We start from the raw sequence: 26,943 nt of genomic DNA on the forward strand, positions 1-26,943 counted from the left end.
AAGTCGCTTTGGATAAAAGCGTCAGCTAAATGACTAAATGTAAATGGCATGATTAGCACTATTACTCAGTAGTACTAATTTATATATTTTATACCCAGTTTTATGACATGTACGTTGTATATTACTATTGCACTTTACTGTTACATTTACACTCTGTTTAGATGCCAAACTTATTTTTGTTGTTCTGTACTTGTGCTGTATGATGACAATGTATTTGATTCTAATCTAATCTAAACAAGTTTAATGTTGCTTTGCGGTGGAATTTCTCTTTAATTCCAGAAAAGTTTACAGGGTTTTCACCCGACAACAGCGTATTTGGACCACCTGACAATTTGGTCTCTTTCAAGCAGTATAGCACACATACAGTAGTTAACATAAGCTTGTGTAAGTAGTAGTCACCTGTTCAATGATTATATATAAAAAATAGACTAAATTCAGGTAAAAGTTGGATTGACATGGAAAGGGATAATACAGCATTGCAGCCGCAGAATGTAAATAGCTGTGTGTGTGTCACTAAAAGCAGTTAAAATAATTTCATCCTACAACATTCTCTGAATTATTATTATTATGAATAAAAAAGCATTGTGTTTATAAAACTGCATCAACCACTAATAGCTTGTCGGAACCAAGTGACGCCATCTCCACCTCCATGGGGGCCTTCTGGTGCGGTGGGGAGAGGGGGGGCGTGGTGGGTGTGGCTGGGGCCGGGGCCTGTTCCGGAGGAGGGAGCCGGGGGTAGAAGGGCCCGACCAGCCAGTTGAGCGGCGTGTTATTGACGAGGTAATCGATGACGCTGTCGATAGATTCCTTCATCTTGACCAACTTGGATTTGCTGCTGGCCAGCACACCGTCGGGCAGGTCCCTGAAGGAGACGGCCTGACTGAAGCTGGTGTAGACCTGTGCGGCCGAGTGGAAAGAAGAGAAGAAAATGTAAAAAAGGGGAGTAGCGTAGAGGTCTAAGCACTCGCCTACCACCAGAGACAGAGACTCTGGGTTCGATTACAGCTGTCAGTGGCTCGGTCAGTCATTCCTACGAACACGATTGTCAGTGTTCGCGGGTAGGAACCCGGTGGGATGAGTCCTGGTCGTTGCAAACAGCGACTCCTACTAGTCGGTCGGGTCGCCTGTTCAGCATGGACCTGGGGGAAATAGCGTGAACCTCTGCACGCGTTACGTTCTCCCAGTGAAACTCCTCGCTGTCAGGTGAAAAGAAGAGGCTGGCGACTCCACATGTATTGGAGGAGGCATATGATAGTCTACACCCTCCCCGGACTGACGGTAGGGCAGCATGTAGTAGTCTACACCCTCCACCAGACCGACAGTAGGGCAGCATGTAGCATGGAAACAGCACGGCACAGGACAAGAAGGCCCTACAGAGAGTGGTGCGCTCAGCCGAGCGTACCACGGGTATTGCACTACCTCCCCTGCAGGTTCTATACAACAAGAGGTGCAAATCCAGAGCCTGCAGAATAATGAAAGACCCCCACCACCCCAATAACAGCCTGTTTCAGCTGCTGAGGTCAGGCAGACGCCTGCGAACCCCAGCTACTAGGACAGAGAGGCTTAGGCTTAGCTTCTTCCCCCAGGCCATCAGAGTCCTGAACAATGAACATTGAGTACCACAGAACACTGAACTATCCACACATAAGCACACATGAGCACACACACGACACGCACGCTGTGCACGCTCACACACTAGCAGCCACTTTAACACTTCAACATGAGCGGGCACACACTCATGCGCACACACCAGTGGAGGCTGCTGACCAAATTTTTAGGTGAAGCACAAATTATTATATTATATTATATATTAAATAATATTTTTAAAACATCCCCCACTGTGTGTCAGTGGTCAGTGGACACAGATGAAAACATATTAACATTAGGTGACAGCGGACCTGACCAGATGAAAACATATTAGGTGACAGCGCACCTGACCAGATGAAATCATATTAGGTGACAGCGCACCTGACCAGATGAAATCATATTAGGTGACAGCGCACCTGACCAGATCAAAACATATTAGGTGACAGCGCACCTGACCAGATCAAAACATATTAGGTGAAGGTGACAAGGAAGCCACAGACTCATACCCCCCCGACACTCAACTAACCGCCTCGGACAGTCCTTCATACCAGTGGTCATCAGGCTCCACAACAGTGGGCAGCGACTGCTGCCAGACATCGACCTAGAACTAATAGGAACCCAAGTAGGACAATAACACTACCTTATGCATACTGCACCTTATGTGGATACTGTGATACTGTGAATAATGAATAATGTATATTTCAGTTAGTTAGATAGTAAATTATATTGACCTATTTGTTTACACTGCTTGTGTTGTTTTCACTACCTGTACCCCCCCCCCCTTCCCCCATGCTGCTATGATGCCTGAATTTCCCCAAGGGGATCAATAAAGGAATATCTTATCTTATCTTAAAAGGAAAGATGAAATTACCTACCTGGGTTCCATCCTATAGAGGCAAATCTTTCCTGTGACAAAATGGGATCCAATGTAATAAAACTAAGTCAACCAACTAACTAGATTCCAGTACCGGATCTCCTCTCTGGTAAACAAGAATACCTTGAAGACTCTAACAGGAGCACTCATTCAAGGGTACTACAACTATGCTTGCACCTCATGGTACCAAAGCACCTCAAAGGCACTAAAAACAAGATTACAAACATCACAAAACAAACTGGTCAGACTACTGCTTGACCTTACTCCTAAAACCCACCTCACCCCTGTCCACTTTGACAACCTAGGATGGCTTAGAGTAGACGACAGAGTACAGCAACTTGCAATGGGCCTGGTCTACAAGATACACTACACCACTAAGATACCCATGTGCATGTCGAAATACTTCCCAAAGGTCAGTCAATACCACAACCACAACACCAGAGGGAGTTCCACAAATCATGTTCAACCCAGATAAAATAATTTAAAAAGTAAAAAAAAAAAAAAAAAAAAAATGTTTTTTTTAATAAAAGAAAATAGTCATAACTTAGAAATGAGATTGCATAGGTCTATGAATCGATATCGCGATTCTGTTTCGATTAATTGCCCAGCCCTACAGTGTGTACAGTAAGTTAGCTTGGTGATTATCATTGTGATGTAGGCTAAGCTGGCTAGCTACTGTTAGCATACAAGCACTGTAGCCTACTTACTTTTTCATCCACAACGTTTTTTCTGATCCAGATGCATAAGTCCACTTCTTCATGTTGCTCAGTTGCTGGTTTATACTTCGGTCCTAATGTTGGCGCAAAGTTTAATTTAGCCTGACTTGACTTGTTATAGCTGTACAGCTTACTAACTACTAAACAACAACTTTCTCATAGTCTCAACTTTCACATAGTCAAAACGGGTCCAGCTGCATGTCCGGAGGATAGGTTTAGCTCGGGCCAATCTCAAGTTTCTCAAGTTTCTTTATTAGTTGTCATACAGAAGTACAGAATACTTTTATACAAAATGCTTCTTTATGTTACATTTTGTATAAAAGTATTCTGTACTTCTGTATGACAACTAATAAAGAAACTTGAGAAACTTGAGATTGGCCCGAGCTAAACCTATCCTCCGGACATGCAGCTGGACCCGTTTTGACTTTGCAATGCAGCAATCTCTGATTGGATTTTCAAGGCTGCCAATCATATTCAACCTCCGTGTATTGGATGTCAAGGGCTGTCAATCAATCAATCCTCCATTCAATGGCAAGAGTTTAACTGCACAGACCGTGCTTAGATGAAGTTAATAGCCTATTTTGATTAGCTGTTATTTATTATTTATTTAACAATGGGTCACATCTGTGAAGTTTTCTTCACGAATAATTACTGCAGGCAATACTGCAGTGCAGGCCTGCTCAGAGCTGTCAATTTTGGCCATTTTTGAAGAAAAAAAAATTCACTGGAATTTTTTTACAGAGGAAAACATTTATAATAAAAAAATAATAATAATAATAATTAAAAAAAAATATATATATATATATAGTTTTTTTTTTTATATATATAGGTATATGTAAATTAATAATAATTATGAATTATGAGTGAATTTGTGTTTCACGTGTTGTCATAGAGAAACCTCCACTGGCACACACTCACACTTATTGCCAAAAGGAAAGGCCACTTTAAATCAGTATTAGCAACAGTAACAGTGTATTGCACTACCAAAGCTACCTAGCATGTCCTATATGCTCTGTAAATAACTATGTACAGATACCGATTTTGATGTCACACCATGTTACCTGTTACCTGTTATTGCAAAAAAAAAAATTGTATTGGATTCTATTATATGTTGTACCCACTGTATTGCACATCGTTGCGGGCAAGACCACCCGCATTTCATTGTATACTCGTATGCCGTGACAAATAAAAAACTCTTGACTCTCTCTTGACTCTTGAGTAGTCTACACCCTCCACCAGACCGACAGTAGGGCAGCATGTAGTAGTCTACACCCTCCACCAGACCGACAGTAGGGCAGCATGTGGTAGTCTACACCCTCCACCAGACCGACAGTAGGGCAGCATGTAGTAGTCTACACCCTCCCCGGACTGACAGTAGGGCAGCATGTAGTAGTCTACACCCTCCACCAGACCGACAGTAGGGCAGCATGTAGTAGTCTACACCCTCCACCAGACCGACAGTAGGGCAGCATGTGGTAGTCTACACCCTCCACCAGACCGACAGTAGGGCAGCATGTGGTAGTCTACACCCTCCCCAGACCGACAGTAGGGCAGCATGTGGTAGTCTACACCCTCCCCAGACCAACAGTAGGGCAGCATGTGGTAGTCTACACCCTCCCCAGACTGACAGTAGGGCAGCATGTGGTAGTCTACACCCTCCACCAGACCGACAGTAGGGCAGCATGTGGTAGTCTACACCCTCCACCAGACCGACAGTAGGGCAGCATGTGGTAGTCTACACCCTCCCCAGACCAACAGTAGGGCAGCATGTGGTAGTCTACACCCTCCCCAGACCAACAGTAGGGCAGCATGTGGTAGTCTACACCCTCCCCAGACTGACAGTAGGGCAGCATGTGGTAGTCTACACCCTCCCCAGACTGACAGTAGGGCAGCATGTGGTAGGAGAAAAAGATAGAAAGGCAAAAAATAAATAAAAAAGGAGAAAAGGATTTCAGTTTGGTTGTGAGCTCAGCCCAAATGAGGCAACACAGTGTCAGACGGGACAGAGGTCATAGATAAGCCGCCAGAAGATTGGCTAACTCTCTCTGTGCCAAACCTTCCTGGCATCTAGCCGTGCCAATCCTTGTGCAAAGAGCAGCCACATACCTGGTCGGAAGGCTGGTGGAGGATCGGTAACGTTTTCTCAATCTTGTCCAGACCTTTACAGGCCAAGTCGTTGGCGATGGTGACTGTTGGCAATAAAACAAGAACAGACGATACTGAGCAACGCAGGCTGATACAGGATGTGTACAAAAGGGTAAAGAAATAAACATGTACACATCTCTTCACTGCAGTAAGAGGTATTTATGGATGGGGCAATTCAAGTTTCAAGTTCAAGTTTTATTTTATTTGTGTTTTTTGTGGTTTTATTTGTCACATATACAGTGAAATGCTTGGTTCTGTATGAGCCTCCTGAGATTGTGCTTCATACAATAAAAAAGAAAGTAAAAAGAATAAAGACTAAACACTATACAAAATATACAATATACAAAACTAAAGTACAAAATGCAAACAAAATGCTCAAATGAGCTAGAGATATAATGCAAATATTTTAGTAATAAATAGATAAAATGTGGTGTAGTGTTAAAAAGACTTGTTTAAAGTGAACGATTTGAGTGGGTCGTCACTTTAAGTAACGGTAATTGTATCGTGCCTCTCTCGAAGAGGTCACAGGGTTTGAGATCCCATGTACACCTAAATTAGCATTATTAGGAGACATGTCTGACATTTCTCCAGATAAGAGAGGCAAGGTGCGGATCATTAAATTGGCCATGATTGCAGGGAACAAGTGTATTGCCATGCTGTGGAAAAGTGCTGAATCCCCGCCCATGTCTATGTGGCTTAGTGAAATCTCTTCGTACATGGCATCAGAGAAAATAATGTTCAATCTTAAGAAAAAACCACATCTCTTTGATAAATGCTGGGCTGGGTTTAGGCAATACTTAGAACAGATTACATAGTAGGTTGATGATGTAGGCTATTATTGAAGCTCCCTTTTGTCTTTCTGATGGGTATATATTGCAATGAATGATACTGTAAATGTTATTAGTTGCTCTTTGAAGAGAAAAGATGTAACGTTAGATATTTATTTGTTTGGTATAGAAGTATGGGCACCTGTTAGACGGGTGTAACTGGGTTTACTAAATTCTCAAAATGTGTAAAAAAAAGAAAAAAATGAATTTGTTGAGGTCCTAGTCTGGGGGAGGGGAGGGGGGGGTCTGGCCTAGAGGTTTTCTTTTTGTTTATAATGATTTTTTATTTTTATTTTAGGGGGGGGGGGGGGTATTTTGTATCTATTTTTCTGTAACTCGGGGAGGGGGGGAGGGGGGGGCAGTTGGCAGCATTTCCTTTTGTATGGTTGTTGAACTGTTGAACTGATGCTGTAAAACTGAAGAAAAAAAAATACCAATAAACATATTGTTTAAAAATTTTTATCGTGCCTCGGCGTGATCGTAAGGCGATAGATCATATAATTGGGTCAGAGGTTAAGATGAGAATGAGTCTGCTGACTGGTTTGGAAATCCCAGAAAAGCCTCTGGCTCATTAGGTCCACACACTCACTTGACAAGGAATTCCAGTTTCACAATGAGCACAAAACATTTGATGTGATATAGAAGATATTGTAAATAAAACACACTTCGAAGTTGCAATTGTTACCTAAATCTATGTAGGTCAAAATCATTATTATTTAATTTTTTCTTACTCTGAGGCTCCAGCTTGCTGATGATGGGCATGGCACTGGTGAGAGCCACAGACGTGATGGTTCTCACGCCCTGCTCTGCTGCCTCACACACAGACTTGATGTACGGGTAGGTCTCCTTGGTGTTGCAGTAGACACTGGACAGCATGCCATAGGTGGAGCTCACCAACAGGAGGCTGCTCACACGCTCCACCAGGTTCTGGGAACAAATCAATGGAAATCAAAAACTGTCCCGCTACACTGTAAAAAAGAATTATGTTTTTTCACGGGAAATTCACTGTATTATTTTACAGATTACTTTTTTTTTTTACTTTAAGTGCAAATGCCATAAAAAATACAGTAAATTACCTTTTATCAAAATATGAACCATTAAATAAAGGTTGTAATCTGTAAATGTATTTGATTTTACTGTAATTTGACAGTAAGTATTTGGAAACCATTGATGCCAGACATTTGCCGTTTTCTTGCAGCTTTTTTTCTTACAGTGAGTGTAGGCTGTATGTTGTTGCTACTAGTATCGTCCTAAAACTATCAGGAAATGTATCGTCACTCTATCGCTATATGCTAGAAACATAGCTGCATACCCATGGAGAGTGAAAAGAGCGATAAGACACAAAACCACTCGTTCACTTAAGTTCCCTAATTTGGGGTCAAAAGGTGACTAGAAAGCATGTAGAAAGCGATGAACAAACTACTCTTGTGTTATTTCCTCCAAATGTAGGCACACTGCTGCTTAACTGACAGCGGAAATTGACTCAAGGGTGTTTCTAAATCATTCCAACTAAAAACTACCCTTGGCTTGGAAACAACAATAACATATTGATGCTGAAATTCAGGGACGTTCCCGTTTAAAAGGCTATACAATCAACAGGTTTTGGTCAAACATAACAGACAGACAACCTATGTATCAGTCGTTTATTTGACAATGTTAATTAAAGTCAGTCAATAAAATTGTAGAAATGTAGTAGAAAATGAATGTAGAATAGAAAGTGTTCCAGATGACCAGACATACCTGGTTTGGGACTTCAACTTCAACTGCTGCCATGTCTACCTGTTAAACCTAGAGAAAAAGACATTTAAATGTTAGTGTAAAAAAACATTGTAACATCAACTTTAATGAATGAGTTATGACGTAGGACGTTGAACACGTTTTGTTTTGTGTCTCTCCAAGTGTCACAAGTAGACTCTCAGGCCCCGTTTAGACGGAAACGCTAGCAGGTGAATCCGCAAAAATATTTTTACAGATGTGCCTTTCGTTTATACGGAAACGGCGTTTTTACGGGGTGAAACCGCAAAAAAGTGAGACTACCTTCCAGGGTGGAATTCCTAGAAACGCAAAAGCTTTGCGCTTTCGTCTAAACTATCAAACCGTATAAATCTGTTAAAACGATGACGAAAGGGTTGTCACGGCTCTGGTCGCGCGTACTGCTTACGTCACAGGTAGCAGGTATGCGCCAGTAGCCGAGACGTAAACAAAGCAAGTATGTCTGACTTATATCAACGGAGATCACCTGAAGGCTACATTGGCAGTACTTTTAACCCTTTCACTGCCACACGACAGAAGGTTACCCCTTTACTATCACACAACCGGCTGTCGTGTGGCAGTGAAAGGGTTAAATACACAAGAATCTGTCCCGCGGCGTGAGACCCGTGAGTGGACCCACTGTCTGTGAGTGACTCTGCTTTGGTGCAATCACATTCCCCATCCACAGTCTGCGAATCAGAGGCAGAGTAGGGCGGGTCTTCACAGCACGTCATGTGGCATATGCGCCAATCGTGTGACAGCGGGTCTCCGTCGTTACAGCGTCGTCTGCACGGAGAATTCCACTCCAAAACGCTCGTCTAAACGTAAAATTCAAAGTGAAACCGCAAGATGACTTTTGCGGTTTCTGTTCACAAAACGCTCGTCTAAACGGGGCCTGAGAGGGAGACGAATCGATACTTTGAATACATATTTGATTGCTATTATACCACTATAATAGTAATCTACAGTAGACTATGATGATGCAGTGGATATACAACGAAACCTTAATATAATTAAAATAGAACTTGCGAAAGCCAGTTCAAGTTTTTTTTGTCACATGGGTACATGTACATACATTACAGTGAAATGCTTGGTTCTGTATGGAACCCCCTGAGATTGTGCTTCATACAGTGAAAAGGTCAACAGAATAGAGACCAAACACTACTGTACAATGTATACAATATACAACTAAAGTACGAACTAACTAAAGTATAAAATAAAGTACAAAATGCAAACAATGAAGTACAAACGCAAACTTTTTTAAATGCAAAAAGAAAGAGATAGTGCAAATGTTTTAGTAATACACAGATACAATATGGTGTGGTGTTTAAAAAGTGTCTAAATGAAATAGTCACAAAATACAATATATGAATACAAGCTGATCTTACCGATGTATCCGCGTCAAAAGTAAATTCAATGCGCTTTCAACTCCTCCCGTATGAAACGACTGACTGGCTTATGACTGAGTTGTAACAGCGGCTCAATATTTATATTCTCGGTTTATCGCACTTCCGGTATTTTGAGGTCGTAGGACAGGGCTATTCAACTAAATTGTTCAGGGGGCCACATTGTCAGAAACCCAAGGGGCCAGGGGCCAGACTGCCACGGCGCCTCCCCGTGCTATGAATATATGTACACTTGACACAACACGCAACCACATTTTCACAACTTTTATTAAACTACATTGCAAAAGTAGTATACTTTTCAAAAAAAGTGCTTCATTTATGTGCCACATCTGCAACATCTCCTGCAGAAAGTGCTTCATTTATGACTGTGCAACTACTGCAACATCTCCTCTTCAACATTTCAATATAAAAATAAAATAAAAAACAAACAAGTGCATGATGTGCATCTGAACATTCTAACATCAACACTTGAACAAAAAAACACATTTATAGTGCAGCTGAGCTTATGAAAAAGTGCTTCATGTCTGTGCAACAACAGCAAATCACAGCATCTTATTAGCACTTATTGTCCACTCTTAACTCTCAAACATCAGGGGGGTGGGGGGCAGACAGGCCTAGCCTACATACACACATCTAATGAGAGCGATTGCACTTCTTTGACTGGGCAATGGCAGAGAAAGAGGGTTCATAGGAAGTGAGGGCTACCCGCAAACAGTGATGCAAATGCTCATTTGTCAAGGAGGCACGTTGCTTGTTTTAATGGCATTCATGTGAGAGAAACTTGTTAGCACAGATATTGCCAGCGTTTATATTTTGGGGAATGTCTTGACATGAATACACTTTATCCAAAATGTTGTGGTGGATTCATTCTCAAGTGCCTGCTTCAGAGCAGATGATGCTTGCATGTCAATTATTTCAAGTTGCAGGAGACCTTCATCAATGTGAAGTGATGCAAGGAACTCTTGTCCTTTTGTGGAAATAGCAGCTACATTGGCAAATGGGTTGCTCACAAAATGCATCAATTCTCTGGACATGTCAAATTCATCAAATCGACTTGCAAAGTTTTCCCTCAATTTATCAATGAAATCTGTCATTAATTGAGTGACTTTTGGCTCAATTGTGCGTGTTAACGTTGACATGAAAAGAAAAAAGTAAAAAAAAAAAAAAAAAAAAAAATTAAAAGTTTTTTTTTTTTTTTTTATTATCATGTAATCTTTGGCGGGCCGGTCAGAATCATCCCGCGGGCCGACGGAGACGCTCTCTGATTGGCCGACGCCTGTTTCTACACTGGTTAAGCTTAGGCACTCTTTCGAAGTTGGTTAAGGTTAGAGTTTGTCTTAGAGCATGGCGATAGAACGCCAGGTAGTTTGCAGGCTGTTTGACGTGGAAATGGGCAAAGACACAGCTCATCACGGTCATAAAGTACAAAATAAACACCCAAGACAGTAAACCTTTTTCCCCTTCAACGTACAGATCCAATGAGTAGTGTTGCTAATTCTCGCTATATATATATATTTTATTTAACCTTTATTTTACCAGGTAGTCACTTGAGATCAAAGATCTCTTTTTCGAGCAAGACCTGGGCCCTGTTCCTCGTACCTGGCTAACTGAGTTAGCTGGATAATTTTCAGCATAGCTTGACTTAAGCCAGACATTTCCGTTCCCCGACGTCGGATTTTCTAAGTCGCTATGGCAACAGATCCAAAAGTTTGAACCTGGTCGAGGGCAGGGTTAAGTTCAGTTAGCTGGATAAACTGCATGGCCACACCCTCGCAAATAAATGCCAGCTCGCTTCCTGAAATAATTATCACAGTGTAGATCCCATTATACCATTCTGAATTATGTTTTTGTGCTTCGTTTTTCTAGAGGGGGCTTTTGAAATGTAAAATAATAGACCTAAAATGCTGATACTAAATTTACTTTGTCCTATATAATGCACGTCATAGTTATACGGATACGGCGCTCGCGACACAGTTATTTTAATAACGGACTAAACGGATCATTGCAAATGTGAATCCCGCAGGGATATTTTTAATGAATGAAACCCATCGGGCGTTTGGCTCTGATTAGTTTAATATTCTTCGCTGTGTATTTGCTTAACGGAGCGCCCGGATTGTGTTTCATTCAAGCATACATGAAGAGTCTATGCGTGGATTGTGGATATGAATTATGAGGAATCTGAATCTGTGGATTGTTTAATTGTATCACTGTCACTGTGACAGTGTCACACGTTATTGTGATATTGTAACTGGGTTTAAAATATATGAGGAGATGCGCTGTTTGATGGATTTGATGACGTGACGTGACTTGATAAATTGAATGAGCCTTTGACGTTTTTGATGAATGAATTTGAGAAAATGCATTTATCTTTTCAAGCACTGTTATCTGATGATGAACATGAGGTGTCACTGGTATAAACTAAAGGGTAATCAATTCAATGCATGTATGGATGATTAAAACCTGATTAATAGTGAAACTGCAAGCCTCCCTCCAAGCCTCTCTTTGGGAACCATGTATTTATATAGTACATAATAACTAAGCACATACAGTACAGATATCCTCATAATATAATTCGTATCAATTAGATATACTATTTGGGCTTGTTTTTATCCTTATTCTGAAAGAGTTGAAGTAGTTATTTTCGCTAGCAAGATCTCATTTGATTATTCATTCCATTAAGCCTACTGCCAGCAGCACATTTAAAGAAATATAATCTGATTGATTGGGGTAATGAGGGACTTAAAATGTGCCTATAGATTATGCATTTAACTTGTCAGCGAGGCTATTGAGCCGTACTGTATTGTACCCATTCTGCAATCTTGTTAATAAAGTTTTAAATCAATCAATCAATCAATCAATGCCGTTAGAAAATCAGGATTTCTGCGATCGACATCTGCTGTCTTTTCAGGTGAGGCGGCCGCGCGCAATTATCCTGAGTATCAAGTCTGGTTTGAATTAACGAGACTGAATCAGCCTTCGAGGAACAGGGAAAGCCCGGATTCAAACATCGGGTTAATTGAATCTGGATAATGGGACTTTTGATCGACTTAGTTGAACCAGGTACGGGGAATAGGGCCAGACACAGACAGAGACATAAAAGGCAAAGTGGGGCAAGCAGATACATTTGAGCTGCAGCAAACAAGATTGAATGGGATTGGGGGAGATTGGAGGGTAGGGTAAAAAGGTAGAAAGAGGATGGAAGGTGAGGCTTTGCAGGAGGTTGCTCACAACAGAGTTAGACGGCAGCATCGGTGCGGTTCAATCGTACACCGATGCTATTTACTGTACTTTCTTTGTGCAAACAGGGACTTAGATTCAGTCGCCGACCGTTGTGTGAACGAGGACCTCTTCATCCGAGGAGAGTCCAGGCGACAGTGTGGGCGGGCTGCGTAGTGGTCGGTCCTGTCTCTTCACGCGGGGCGGTGCGTGACGGGTCCTCCGACACCAAGAGAGAGCTGAGCTGTACCGGGAGAGGTCCACACCCTGGCCTGGACCTGAGGGCCTCCTGGAGTGCAGACCCCGTCTGTAGCAAGACCGCGTCCCTTTTGTCCCTTTAGATCAAATAGGATTCAAGCCTCAAAAGTCTATGAAAAATCTATGGCCAGGCCTCAGCTCTATTAGGCAGCGTGTGTGTGTGTGTGTGTGTGTGTGTGTGTGTGTGTGTGTGTGTGTGTGTGTGTGTGTGTGTGTGTGTGTGTGTGTGTGTGTATGTCTGTGTGTGTGTGTGTGTGTGCCCTCAACAGGCCTGCCCCGACTGCTTCCGCTGGTTGTAGATGTGTGTGTGTCTCTCTGTGTGTGTGTGTCTCTGTGTGTGTGTGTGTGTGTGTGTCTGTCTCTGTGTGTGTCAGCCCTCCTCAGGCCTGCCCCGCCTCCCTCCGCTGGTTGTAGATGTGTGTGTGTACGTCTCTGTGTGTCTGTGTGTGTGTGTGTGTCTCTGTGTGTGTGTGTGTCTGTGTGTGTGTCTGCCCTCATCAGGCCTGCCCCGCCTCCCTCCGCTGGTTGTAGATGTGTGTGTGTACGTCTCTGTGTGTCTGTGTGTGTGTGTCTCTGTGTGTGTGTGTGTGTCTGTGTGTGTGTCTGCCCTCATCAGGCCTGCCCCGCCTGCCTATGCTGGTTGTAGGCGTGGTAGATGTGTGTGTGTGTCTCTGTGTGTGTGTGTGTCTCTGTGTGTGTGTGTGTGTGTGTCTGTGTGTGTGTCTGCCCTCATCAGGCCTGCCCCGCCTCCCTCCGCCGGTTGTAGGCGTGGTAGATGTGTGTGTGTATGTCTCTGTGTGTGTGTGTGTGTGTGTGTCTCTCTGTGTGTGTCTGCCCCCCTCAGGCCTGCCCCGCCTCCCTCCGCCGGTTGTAGGCGTGGTAGATGTGTGTGTGTATGTCTCTGTGTGTGTGTGTGTGTGTCTCTCTGTGTGTGTCTGCCCCCCTCAGGCCTGCCCCGCCTCCCTCCGCCGGTTGTAGGCGTGGTAGATGTCCAGGAACATGTCGCGGCAGGCGATGCGCGCGCCCAGCCGGGAGCAGATGAGGAAGGAGCCGGCCATCTTGCGGTGCAGGGAGTAGGTCTCCTCCGGCGGGGGCGTGAGGCGGTGCCGCAGCAGGGCGGGCACCAGGCTCTGGATGCGCTGCGTGGTGCTCTGGGTGCTGAAGTCGAACGGCTCCGCGGAGGCGAAGGCCTCGCCTAAGATCATCACCGCCTCCACGTGCGCCTCCTGGAAGGCCTGGGGGAGGAGGAGGAGGAGGAGGAGGAGGAGGAGGAGGAGGAGGAGGAGGAGGAGGAGGAGGAGGAGGAGGAGGAGGAGGAGGAGGAGGAGGGAGAGGAGGGGGAGGAGGAGCCATTAGTACGGGTTACCTGGCAGGTGTGTGTAGAATAGAATAGAAATCATTTAATAATCCTGAGGGAAATTCGGCACTACAGATCGCTCACATTGAACAACAATAAACATTTAGGTAGTCAATAGGACAAAAATAGGAATAATAATATAATAATATTAAAAATAAGAATAAAATAGAATAAAGAATTAAATACGGTCCAGTATCTACATTATGGTATGTATATATAATATATACATTCAAAAATCTTGAATATACAACTATACAGCCAAAAATATACAGTAAAATGTACAGTAATAAGTGTAACATTTTTAAAGTATCCAGTAAGATTTCGCCAGGCTGTACTGTCACCCAGTGTGTGTGTGTGTGGCCCACATCTCCAATAGAAAGGCTAAACAGTTAGCAAGGTATTGCTCTATATCTGCTATTATTGCTCTATTTGGAGACAGAGTTGCTTTTGGTACCCATAGAGTAGATGTAGTTTTACGGTAACGCTATTGTATCTGTTAACCCACATTTGAAACATCCTCTGTTAACACTTTGCATGCCACGCCCGAGATTTCTCGGGTTTACCCCCCGCGGGTTGAATGCCCATCACGAGGATATATTCGTTTTATTCGTTTTTTTTTTTTTATTAGCGATCTGAAATCATATTGCATCAAGCGAGTCTACCGTTGGAGATCCAGTCACCCCAGGCGCTCAGATGTGACAAAAGCGCCCCCTATCGTCTCCCAGATGGTAAATCACCCTTTTGGATTGGACTCAATCTGGGAGAAAAAAAACCCGCACTCCACATTTTACTTCTCACTCATGTAACCGGGGTCTACCAGCTTCACTCTGGAGCCTCGGAGCCGCGGGGAATATGTGTTTTACTGTATACACGATGGATCAATCAAATGAGCGATTTTTTCGAATGGCGATCAGGAATTGGAATAATCCATTTGGATACCATCTGATCTCAGGTAAGGAATCTATGTTATCAGTATTAGGATAATCAGACCCGTTTTCACGGATATATAAGCTTTTATGCGATTATGGTGATAGGCTGTTTTACTCTGCTCGCGGTCAGGAAATAGGAGAATCGATTTTCAACTGGCGGCACGAGCGTGCATGCGTACACATATACTATCGATCATCTAGCGTTTATTTGAAAACTATTCATAAATAGGCCGAAAAATGACAACGTTCTAGAATATTCCAGTAAAAGGTGATTATCATAGAATGTGTTGTTTTTCCCGTGAAAACGAGTGATTTTCAAAATGCTATCAAACGGAAATGAAGCGATAAAAAAACAATCTGCTACGACAATGTTGACTGGAAAATTAGTCTTTGATAAGCGACGGGCAGATTAGACACATAGCCATAATTTAAGACATAGATTAGGCGATATTAACGTTAACATTGGAGTGGATGTGGGCATTAAAGGGGGTAAAAAGGAAAACACGGCTGGCTCTCAAAGTGTTAATATTGTATGTGTAAGATGGGTGCTGCAGTCACAAACGTAAATGAATGACTCCCAATTTACTAGGGAGTATAGCTCGCAGTGGTGGGTCCTGTAGGGGGCATTGGTAGCGAAGCGAATGGCGGAGTGATATAGGATATCTAAGCGCTCTAGATCACCTTTACGGGCCAAGCGGTAGATTACATCGCTAAAATCAAATAGTGGCAGGACAGTCATCTGGACCAGGGTGAGTTTAGCAGATCTAGTGAAGGAGGAACGGTTCCTATACAGAAAGCTAAGCCTTGCTTTGACTTTGGCCTGCAGTTTAGTTAGGTGTTCAGAGAAGGAGAGTTTGGTGTCGATCCACACTCCCAGGTATTTATAAGAGGTGACCAGTTCAAGCTTTTTGCCATCGGAGGCTACAATGGTGCCAGTCTGGGAGGTACCCTTGTGGCCGAACCACATAACTTTGGTCTTGCTGGTGTTTAGGACCAGGCAAAGGGCGGAGAAACCAGCTTGGATTTTTAGAAAGCTCTCCTGGAGAGTTTTCAGGACAGCATCCGGGGAGGGACCAGAGGTGTACAGGACTGTGCCATCAGCATAGAGGTGAATTAGGGAGTTTCCAGCGAACTGCCCTATGTTGTTTATATAGATGGAGAAGAGGATTGGAGCTAGTAAGGAGTGCGATCAGAGAGGTAGTTCTCGAACCATGCTACACTGTGATTAGTGACACCAATGTCTCTCAGCCGCTCCAAAAGCTGTTCATGATCGACAGTGTCAAAGGCCTTGGCCAGATCTATGAAGGCAGCAGCACAGTAGAGTTTGGAGTCAAGGGCATTGAGGACATCATTGAGGACTTTCATCGTAGCAGTCTCACATCCATGCCCTGAGCGGAAGCCAGATTGTCTGTATATGTGTATGTGTCTGTATATGTGTGTGTGTCTGTTAGGGGTGGGACGATACATCGATCCAGATCGATACATCGATGTAATTATCAACAATCGAATCGGATCGATGCGATGTAATAAGATCGATTCATATCGATACTCTTATTTTGAAAATCCTGTGGTGAGTCTCATATCCGCCCAAGAACAACAGCAGTAGCTCCGTGTGTGTAGATGTTACAGCATAGCATTCTCCCTTTCTGTGTGTGTGTGTGTGCGCGCGTCTTTGGAAAGACCAGATGAGGTCAGAGGAGTTTGATGTTTAAATGTTATTTAAACATAAACAATATAATACATAATAAATGTAGGCCTATACATGATCATGCAACATCAACAAATTGTTGTAGGAACGGTTTGGGAGAGGGAGGTTGTGAGTTTTGAGTTCCAAAAAATGTAGCTTAAAGTTTAAAGCTCAATATATAAAAACGTGGCACTTTACAGTGAACAGGAGGTCTATTTGTATTAAAAACAATAGATTGATTTTCCTTTAAATGTCTGGAAGAGCTCAAAAATACAAATGTCAAATGATATTTTCATGACCTTTTTTTTGTTGATCTAAATGTTACTGATTGTGTTAAATGGGCATATGATATCATCTCATATCGATCGCAGGCACCTGAATCTAATCGTATCGTATTGTATCGTGAGAGACTTTGTGATATCGGCAAATATCGTATCGTTGTCCAAAGAATCGATATCGTATCGTATCATGATGAAACTGGTGATTCCCACCCCTAGTGTCTGTATGTGTGTGTCAGAAATGCCCTATTCACAAAGTACAAAACAAGTGTGTGAATTCATCTTGAGGACGTTTTCAAAAGCTAGTCCTTTAAGACTGTTTTGAAACAGGATCTCAAACAGGATCTCAAAGAAGACAGGTCACAGCTTGTAAACAGTAAATACCCTGGCTCGTTAATAATAGACCTTGGATGAGTAGCGGACATTCTCGTGACACCCAACAAAGTGGGTTGCTAAGGTCATAAAACTGATCCCTCCAGACTATATGCGGATGATCAAACAGGAGGTTGTGTGTATTTTAGGGTAAGACAGCAAGTGACCATTGTGAGAAAGCCCCCCTTTTTCAAACAACCTTCTGTCAGGAAGGAGATAAGGTTGTTAAAGAAACAGGAACCGGCTCCAATCATAAAATTAGAATACAGTTTGAAGTCAGAGGGCTGATGAAACTTGTCAGCTAAACTAGGCCCTAGGAGGAGATAGAGAAAAGGCAGCTGGTCAAAACAGATTATGCCTTACACAACTGAGCAAAAAGCTAAACTTCAAACTAAAAATAATTATTAATTAAAATATAATGTAGGGAAAACAGCAAGAAAACGCAAGCAATATAGTACCAAGGATGAGACAAATTGGACACTGATAAAGGCAAAAAGTATCATTAATGATATAAAACAAATTTGGTAATAACACTCTAAAGCAAAGTGAACTAAACAACCATACTCAATTAGTTGGTATATTAAACAACAGTATTGCCTTTCTCCTGATGCATTGCTTCTTAAATAAAACACTATTGTTTTCTCTTAAGACATCATTCTATCAACCTAACAGTAGTAATGTGGTTACAAAGCTGAAAATATGGAAAATGTATAGATAGCAGACTGTATTCTATGTATGAAAATGCTTCATATTATAGAAAGTGAAAATGTTGAACTGTGCTGCCACAAAAGATTATAATCAAACTAGGTTTGATTTCTATTCAGAAAACGGCCCAGGCCAAAAATAGGCTGTCTCCTTACAGAACAGAGACAGCCAGCACAGGGCGTTAGCCAATCAGGCGAATGCTGGAGTCTTTGAAATGTGACATCACATTCCAAAGACTCGATTACTGGGGGATGGGTTTTGAGTCCTATATAACACAGATCAGGGACATTGGTGGAAGAGAAGCGCTGAGACGAAAACTACACCAGAGGAGACGGAGACGAAAAAGCAGCTTGAGACTCGGACCTGAAACACTCCCTCACTAGACATTCACTCCCTCCCTAGGCTGTTTTTCCTTAAATTCCTCCCTTCCTGTCTAGCGTGACATACTCTAGTCTTCCCTGGACTCCTCTCCTCTGGAGGCTCGTATGTGCTCCCTCCCTCCCGGGCCCCTCCCAGTGTGTGTCCCCCTCCCCGGCCCGGCAACACCCTCCCACCCCCTCTCTTCCGCTCTCCTATTAGGGAAATATTGGAGGGTTAGTTAGGGGGGGAGTGGGACGTGGTTATATATTATATGGTGAACGTGTTGTTATGAGGGGTGTTGTTAATTGTTGTTTGTGGGGCGTTGCAAGGAAAGTAGGAAACACGCGGCAGGAGGAGGGAAGCAGGGATAACGCGGAGGAGGGCAGGCCGGTCCAAGGATGTTTGGTTTGTCTAGGCATGCGGAGTGCGCGTTGGTGATGTGCACTCTGGTAACAGGTTTCATATTATGTACGGCGGGAGTTTTGTTTTATTGTTGGCCCCAGGCGCCGGAACTTATAAATATAGATGTGGACAAGCGGGCATTGCGAGAGCTTCACACGAATATGTTTATAAAAATAGCGAGGGAGGTGGCGAAAAGTGCGAATAGAACTGATTGTTATGTGTGCGGCCTAGCACCAGAATCTTCTGCAGCCGGTTTACCGCTTATGGCCCACCCAGTCACTGAGTGTCATGACTCTGTGATGAAGGGGTATAATTTGCCTTTCCTATGTAAGGGAGTGAGTGAGGGGAGGATAGAGGCGTATCGTAAGACGGGGCGGTTGCTAGGGGGTGAGGCGGAGCAGGCTAGGTTGGATGTTAGGCCTATTCCGGTGGCGGTTAGGCCAGAGGAGTTTACGAGATGTGAAGACGGCGAGAATGGTAGGTATGTGGGCACGCTGGGGAATTGTGTAGGTGGGGTGAGCCTGGGGGCTGCAAAGGTGGCTGCACGGGCTCCCCCGGGTACGTATTGGATTTGTGGTGAGAATGCGTATGCAGCGTTGCCAGCGGGTTGGAAAGGAAGGTGTGCGTTGGGATATCTGGTGCCGGCGATGAGGGTAACGGATGTCTTGCCGACGCACCCTGGGGCGAGGAAGACGCGGGCTGTGAGTGCGGATAATTTTTTTTAGGGTGGCGCTTCCTGCGTATGGGACGTATGCTAATATGAAAGAGATTGATCATTTGGCTGCATTATTTGAGGAGATGGCGACCACAACGACAAAGGGGTTTAGCCTAGAAAATGAGGAGATGCGGTCGTTGAGGTTGATGGAGATGCAGACAAGGGCGGCTATGGATTTTTTGTTGGCAGCTTCAGGGGGTACGTGTGCGTTGATTGGTCAGGAATGCTGCACATATGTGCCCGATAATGATGAGATAGGGATGCCAGACGTGATAGCACATTTAAGGAACATTACGAGGGATCTCCATGACTCTCGAGAGAGTTCGTGGGAAGATTGGGGTCAGGAGCAGATGGGGTATATAGGTTGGGTGATAATTAAGTACCTTCTCTATGCAGTGGTGATATTTGTGATATTGGTCGTGTGTGTGTCAGTGATTAAAGCATGCTTTGGGTGTCTGATTAGGACTCTCTGCGCAGCCGGCCCGGCGGTGGAGGAGTCACTCCGCTCGGCTGCTCCTGTTATGACTAAGATGATGGCGGTAGAGGAGGATGAGGAAGGGAGCCGAGCGGAGGTGGGCGTTCCGTTGGTGCCAAGATACCATGAGTACGCCCTGGCTACCATTTTGTGATCTGGACTGCTGGACAGTCTGGGTCGATGGGTGGTGGATGGGGTGTACAGAGGGGTATGGTATTGGGGGACGTGCCTGGGGATATTGTAAAAGTAATGTTTGTATTTATGGATGAATTTTGTTTCCGTAGTAGGTACACAGGGGAAGAATGAGTTAAGAGTTGTTAGGTCCCTGGGGTCTGGTGCTGAGTCTGTACGGTTATGCATGATCGTTTAGCAGGGCACTGGGTTTCCTGGGGTTAATAGACTGGGTGACAAGGCGGGGTGCCTGGGCGTTAACTACCTTGTACCTGTGGTGAGGTTATCCTGGCCTCTGTGGGGAGTCTGTAATGGACGCTTCAGAAAACAGAGGGTGGGGCCTCGCGGCGTGCAGGGAGTAATGTCAGGAGGTGCTTAAGAACGGTGTTAGTGGACACGTGTCTGAAGAAGACAAATGTCCACTGGGGGGAAGTGGTATTGAGAAATGGAAACAGAAAAATGAATGAAATGTGTAATCAGGGTTGAGACACTAATCTAAAAATGTTTGTGATTTTCGAGGTGAAACAGAATATTGGAGTGGGACCACAGGGGAAACATCAGAAAGCCGAAATTCGACGAAAGAGGAATCAACATAAAAGCGGAAATAAGGGAGTAGACACCGGAAACGCAAACACCACTGTCAATCACAATATCTCTAAAATTTTTGAATAAGTTGTATGAATTAAGTAAAGGATATTCATACTGTTGGTAAAAAATCTCTCAAAAATTTGATGTGGTATGAATATTAGATAGAAGATATATTCATACTGAAAAGACGGAGTAAAGTGAAATTCCAGTTGAAAATTAAAGAGAACTGTTGTATTTTGTGCTCTGTTTTTCAGCAGTTCTGCCAGGCAACAAGGGCACCGCAAGTCAGGTAAGACTACAGATCACCAGTGAAAAGGGAAAGAAGAGAATAGACAGGGCTACAAGTACCGTTAGCGGTTGTTCAAGTAGGAGATAGTCACAAAAGCATAGACACCTACATTTAGACAGGGAATACAAAGACCACTCTTGCCTGCTGCCATTAAAAAAAAAAAAAAAAAAAAAAAGAGAACACGAGAAAAAGATTTCTTAAAATAGGAAACAGAAAGAGGAATTAAAAACTCTAGTACATGAGAAGATGAAAACGGAGGCAAATAAAGATGCGACTACCCTAATTGGTTGGAGGGAGGATAACCCGATACAAGTGCTTGCTAAAAATAATCCTTACACAGAGGACAATCCTTATTATGTGGCAAGACTTACTGAGTTATCACTGAAATGGAATGAAAGATGGCCAAACATCACCAAACCCTGGCCTATTGAGGGCTCTTTTGATTTAGAGATAATATCAGATCTGCATGCTCTAATTAGGACATATAGAACGGGGGAGGAAAAAGTGGGAAAAATGACAAAAAGAGGGAAAAAACGCATGCAAGAAATGGACGCATTAGCACAATTCGCTCGGGAAGCTGAGAAGGAAGAGTAAGGAAAAGGGCAGTTCGACTGTCAATGAGGAGGCCCTGCCGACAGAGGAGATAGCCCCCATCCCGACCACTCCCCTGACCCCTAATAGGACAATAGTCACCTCCCAAAGAGCAGCTGAGGTAGTCCCGCTCACCCAAGGACCCCTAATGAGAGCAGAACAGGTAAGGACTGAGGTAGATATAGCACCCCCACCATATGCCAGCAGGAATAGGGAAACAATCTACCCTATCCTGCCTGTGATAGACATGGATAGCCAATACGAGATAACCAACAATAGCGGCCATAGGACAGAGACGGGACGGGCAGTGACAACAATCACCCTAACGCCTGAAACAGACGAGCCAGAGGAGGAGAGAAGGAGGGAGCGAGACATTCAGCCCCACAATATTCCTCATCCCAGGGCGGCGGAGAGATATCAAGACGAAGGGAGACATCGAGGCATACATATACCGCTCAATGCCGCACAGAAAGACATTCTCTGGGCGGAAGGAGAGGGACGCCGAAGCGACGACATCAGGGCTTTGGATGACCAAATAGAAAGTCTATACGACAGAGATCTCAGCCACAGAAGAGACTATCCCTAGGGAAGGTCAAGACAAGCTCCCATCCATCGTCGGCTCTCCCCCCCCCCCGCAACCCGCGAATACTGGGAAGACACAGAGGAAGACGTAGATATGGGAAACACTGGACAAATACCAGGAGAAAGACAGAGAACGAGAGGAAGAGGAGAGAAAGGAGAGAGCCCCCAGAGGAACGACGCCAAGCAGAAGAGCTGCTCCACGATTCTCTACCCCACTCTACGCTTCCGCACCTACCATCGAAGAAAGCAACCAGATGCTGAGACTGACGGGTACCATGGAGGAATTAAACCGACGGCACCAGGGAATGAATAAGGAAAACCGCGAGATGGAAGCACAGATACAGTCCTACCACGAGGCCAAAGACACTGTTTCCGAGGGATACAAAGCAAGCGCCGCAAACTGGAGAAGGGTCAACACTGCACGACGAGAATTGGAAGAACAAATAGATAAAGCAAGGGATGAAATCAAAGCGTTGAAAAAGACGGAAGACAAAAGAGTGACCAGATCCAATACCAGAGAGCAAACGGTCAGCATGCAACCATTGATGATAAGACATCAGGGATTGGAGTACCAGCCATGGAATGCTTCAGACATGTCCCAAATATCGGAGAAGTTGCCCTCCCTCCAGAATGGGGCTTTTCCGTGAATTGCCAAGCTGGAGGAAATGATGGTAGGCCAACAGCTGGCTATCGGCGATGTCAAGCGATTGCTCTCTCACAAAGTAGGAGTCGCTGGCATGGAAGAACTACTAACCAAGGCTGCTATGGTGCGGTACGTAGTTTCAGGAGCCCACGACCAGGACCTCTTCGCCGCCCACAGAGGAGCACTGTGGCGAGTCCTGCGGGAAACCTATCAAACCATGATGCATCCAGACAAGATCCACATTGGTGCCTTAGAACCTGATACCCCCCCCAGAGAGTATGTGGCAAAGGCCTACGCCACCTGGAGAGACATGACTGGCCAAGACCCCGCAGCAAATCCAATGGGAGAGGCGATGCTTAGAGAAAAGATACAGAAGGGCCTCTCCAGCGAGGTGAGACAAAAACTGAACGAAGTAGTATGCCTGGGAAGCCTTCCTTTAGATGCATACATGGAGAACGTGAGCCATCAAGTGGAGCTGCACAGGAAGAAGGAGCAACAGGCCAAAGACAAAGAAACGGCAAGTCAGCGAAAGCTCATGTACCAACAGCCTGTCGAGGCAATCAAGGTGGTAGAGTACAGTGGTGCAGTGGCAAATTGACAGTAGGTCAAACGCTCCACGCGCGTGCGCGCGCATGCAGTTTTTTTTGGCTGCTCTCGTCCTGCAGCTGGATACTATTGCCTCACAGCGCGGCCGTCAGCTGCATGCTTCTCCGTGGGTCCGGTTGGATAATGCCATGTAAAAAGCGATTGCGCGTACTTCAGCCTCAGTGACCGAGGTATAACGCCGTTATACCGAGTTATACCAGCACTGCACCACTGGTAGAGTACCTCCAAGCCATGGTACAAGCCACACAGCCCAGAGCCGAGACGGGGAATAGTGGACAACTGAACAACCAGGAAACAGCACAGCCCACAAAACAGGAAGCGCCGGCACCCTTTCAACAACAGAATCAGAGGGGATCGAACTGGCAGCCCCAAAGAGGAAATGGACAGCAAAGAAGCGGACCCCCGGGATGGCCGGCATCGGCTGAGTGTTGGCATTGTGGAGAAATCGGACATCTCGCCCGGACATGTGACAAAGGGTGGCGAAGCCCAGGACCCAGCAGCAGGGGTCGAGGAAATAACAGAGGAGGTGGCCGAGGAGGTTATGGCCGATTCCAGGATCAGTGGTACGGACCGAACCAATACCAGACCCAAGACCAAGGCCAGACCCAAGACCAGAACCAGCAACAGAACATGGGCCCAGTAAATCCATCCAGAGGGCCGGAACAGGCGTTCTGACGAGGCCCAGATAGTTCAATGGGGGGGTGCCAGCTGTCATTGTCACACTTAAGGGAGGAACCAATAGTGCACGTAGCGGTAAATAATAAATCTGTCAGGATGATGGCAGACACCAGGGCGGCGTACACTGTGGTCCAACTTAAAGATGCGACACACCTGCCCATGTCTGGTCGATATGTACGGACCATTGGATTTGAGGGAATAAAAAAGCTGATTCCAGTGACAGAACCTGTCACCCTGAAGTACAGAGGCAAAGAGGCGACTGTTTCCATCTTGGTCTCCGACACCGCACCCATCGGCTTACTGGGCAGGGACGGCCTTGGTATGCTGGGGATGAACATTCTATGCACGCCTGATGGTTGTGTGATCGACGTCCCAGAAGACCAATACTATGAAATGATGCAAAGAACAGACCCCCGACCCCCGGAAGTATACTGGTTGGGGAACCTAAGCCAGGAATTGCTCGGACCAGCGTTGGAATGGGAGACATTCATCACCGCCAATATGCCAGCTGCAAAGAACCCAGAGACACCATACCATTGCACTCTACAGTACTATAGAGATGCGGATCAAAGACAAGCCAAGGAGTGGCTGAGAAATCAACCAGAGGAGGTGCAGCTCAACGCCACCAGCATAGTGATGGGTCCCCAAGGAGCAGCAATACGGCTTGCACGGAGCAACTATCTGCAAAAGGAACACGAGATCACAGACAGCGTTCCCCACGTGACTCCCCACTAAAAGTGACCGACTCGTGCGACCAACAACACATCGGAATGATGATGAAAGAGGCAGAAGAAATAAAGTTCGAACAGATGAAGGAGAACCGACTCATATGGATAAGCCCGGACAAGCGGTTCGTCAAGATAATGATTCAAGGCACAGGGATGGGACGTCCCCAGACGGTGCAGCTGTCACAGGAGACAGTAGAAGACACCCCCAAGAAATTGAGCCTCCAGGAGGAGATGATGGGGGCCATACCAGAAGTGCTGTGGTCAAAACATAGCACCGAGATTGGACTGATCAAATCTGCTCAAACAGTGAGGGTGGAGCTTAGACCAGGAGCAACCCTGCCCTGGAAAAGTCAGTACCCACTGAAGGAAAAAGCGGTGGCTGGAATCGAGCCACAAATCAAAGGACTTCTAGAAGCCGGAGTACTACGAAAGACAAAGAGCCCCAAGAGTACTACTGCACTAATACAATACTATACTACTGCACTAATACAATACTATACTACTGCACTAATACACTACTATACTACTGCACTAATACACTACTATACTACTGCACTAATACACTAATACACTAATACAATACTACACTACTGCACTAATACAATACTACACTACTGCACTAATACAATACAATACTACACTAATACAATACTATACTACTGCACTAATACACTACTGCACTAATACAATACTATACTACTGCACTAATACAATACTATACTATACTACTGCACTAATACACTAATACAATACTACACTACTGCACTAATACAATACTACACTACTGCACTAATACAATACTATACTACTGCACTAATACAATACTACACTAATACACTAATGCAATACTATACTACTGCACTAATACACTACTACGAAACAGACTGAGGTCCAAACGACACAGAACCACATTGCCCAGCATATTGTTGGCCAATGTGCAATCGATAGGAAATAAACTGGACGACATCAGAGCACGGATCCAATTCCAGAGGGACATTCGGGATTGTAACGTCCTCTGTTTCACAGAAACTTGGCTGAGTCCAGATGTCCCGAATCACGCAATAGAACCGGCAGACCACTTCTTCGTTCTCCGCAAGGACCGGACGGCAGAAGAGTCACTAAAGAAGAAAGGAGGCGGCATTGCCTTCATGATAAACAAGGAGTGGTGCGATTTAGGCAACACAAAGGAACTGTCTAACCACTGCTCCCCAGACCTGGAGTTTATCACGATAAAATGTCGACCCTTCTTCCTCCCAAGAGAGTTAACGTCCATCATCCTCATCGGAGTGTACATTCCACCACACGCGAACACTGGGGTCGCACTTTCAAAACTTCACGACGAGGTAAACAAACTCCAGACAGCTAATGTTGACGCTGCCATTTTGGTTCTGGGTGATTTCAACAGCGTGCGTCTTAAAAAGGTGTTGGCGAATTTCTATCAGCATGTGACCTGTCCCACCAGAGGCGAGAACATATTAGACCATGTATACTCGCAATTTAAGAATGGGTACAAGTCACAGGCTCTTAGTCCATTCGGTAAAAGCGATCACGCCGCCATCTTCCTTTTGCCAAAGTACAAACAAAGTCTCAAGCGAACGCCGGTGGTCTCGCGAGAGGTTAAGCGTTGGGCCGTGACGTCAGAGGAGTCACTCCAAGCTGCACTTGGATGCACAGACTGGAGTATATTCCGTGATAACACAGCCAATATTAACGAATACACCGAAACGGTGATTGACTATGTCTGTACTCTGGTAGAAGAAACAATCCCCTCCACCAAAATTAAAATCTACCCAAATCAAAAGCCCTGGGTAGACAAATCCGTCCGTGAGGCTCTGAAAGTGCGCACATCAGCATACAACACCGGGCTGGTGACAGGCAACATGGAAGAACACAAGATGGCAAGATACAACGTCAGGAGAGCAGTAATAGAGGCAAAACGGCGTTACAGGGATAAAGTTGAACTTCAGTTTGAACAGGCTGACTCTAGAGGCATGTGGCAGGGCCTC

The 26,943-nt window shown here is 44.7% G+C and overlaps 2 protein-coding genes across 2 annotated transcripts in view; both read right to left on the reverse strand.

The window, feature by feature from the left end:
- Positions 1 to 341: 341 nt before the first annotated feature.
- On the reverse strand, positions 342 to 9,335 carry LOC311233169 (perilipin-2-like). The gene is made up of 5 exons (XM_084320061.1): positions 9,290 to 9,335; positions 7,890 to 7,937; positions 6,881 to 7,076; positions 5,284 to 5,366; positions 342 to 897 (listed from the first exon to the last, which is right to left on the reverse strand). Exons 2-5 carry the CDS (start codon positions 7,920 to 7,922, stop codon positions 589 to 591), a joined length of 621 nt encoding a protein of 206 aa, XP_084176187.1. The 5' UTR covers positions 7,923 to 7,937; positions 9,290 to 9,335; the 3' UTR covers positions 342 to 588.
- A 4,390-nt stretch (positions 9,336 to 13,725) lies between these two features.
- Positions 13,726 to 26,943, reverse strand: part of LOC311233456 (atypical kinase COQ8B, mitochondrial-like) — a gene marked incomplete at its 3' end in the record, with an annotated part of 50,871 nt that continues 37,653 nt past the window's right edge. Inside the window, exon 8 of the mRNA XM_084320423.1 lies at positions 13,726 to 14,016. Within this exon, the coding sequence (XP_084176549.1) occupies positions 13,726 to 14,016 (291 nt within the window). The remainder of the gene's footprint in view (positions 14,017 to 26,943) is intronic.

The sequence above is a fragment of the Notolepis coatsorum genome (genome assembly GCF_963971535.1).
Source record: "Notolepis coatsorum genome assembly, chromosome: 8".
NCBI lineage: Eukaryota > Metazoa > Chordata > Actinopteri > Aulopiformes > Paralepididae > Notolepis > Notolepis coatsorum.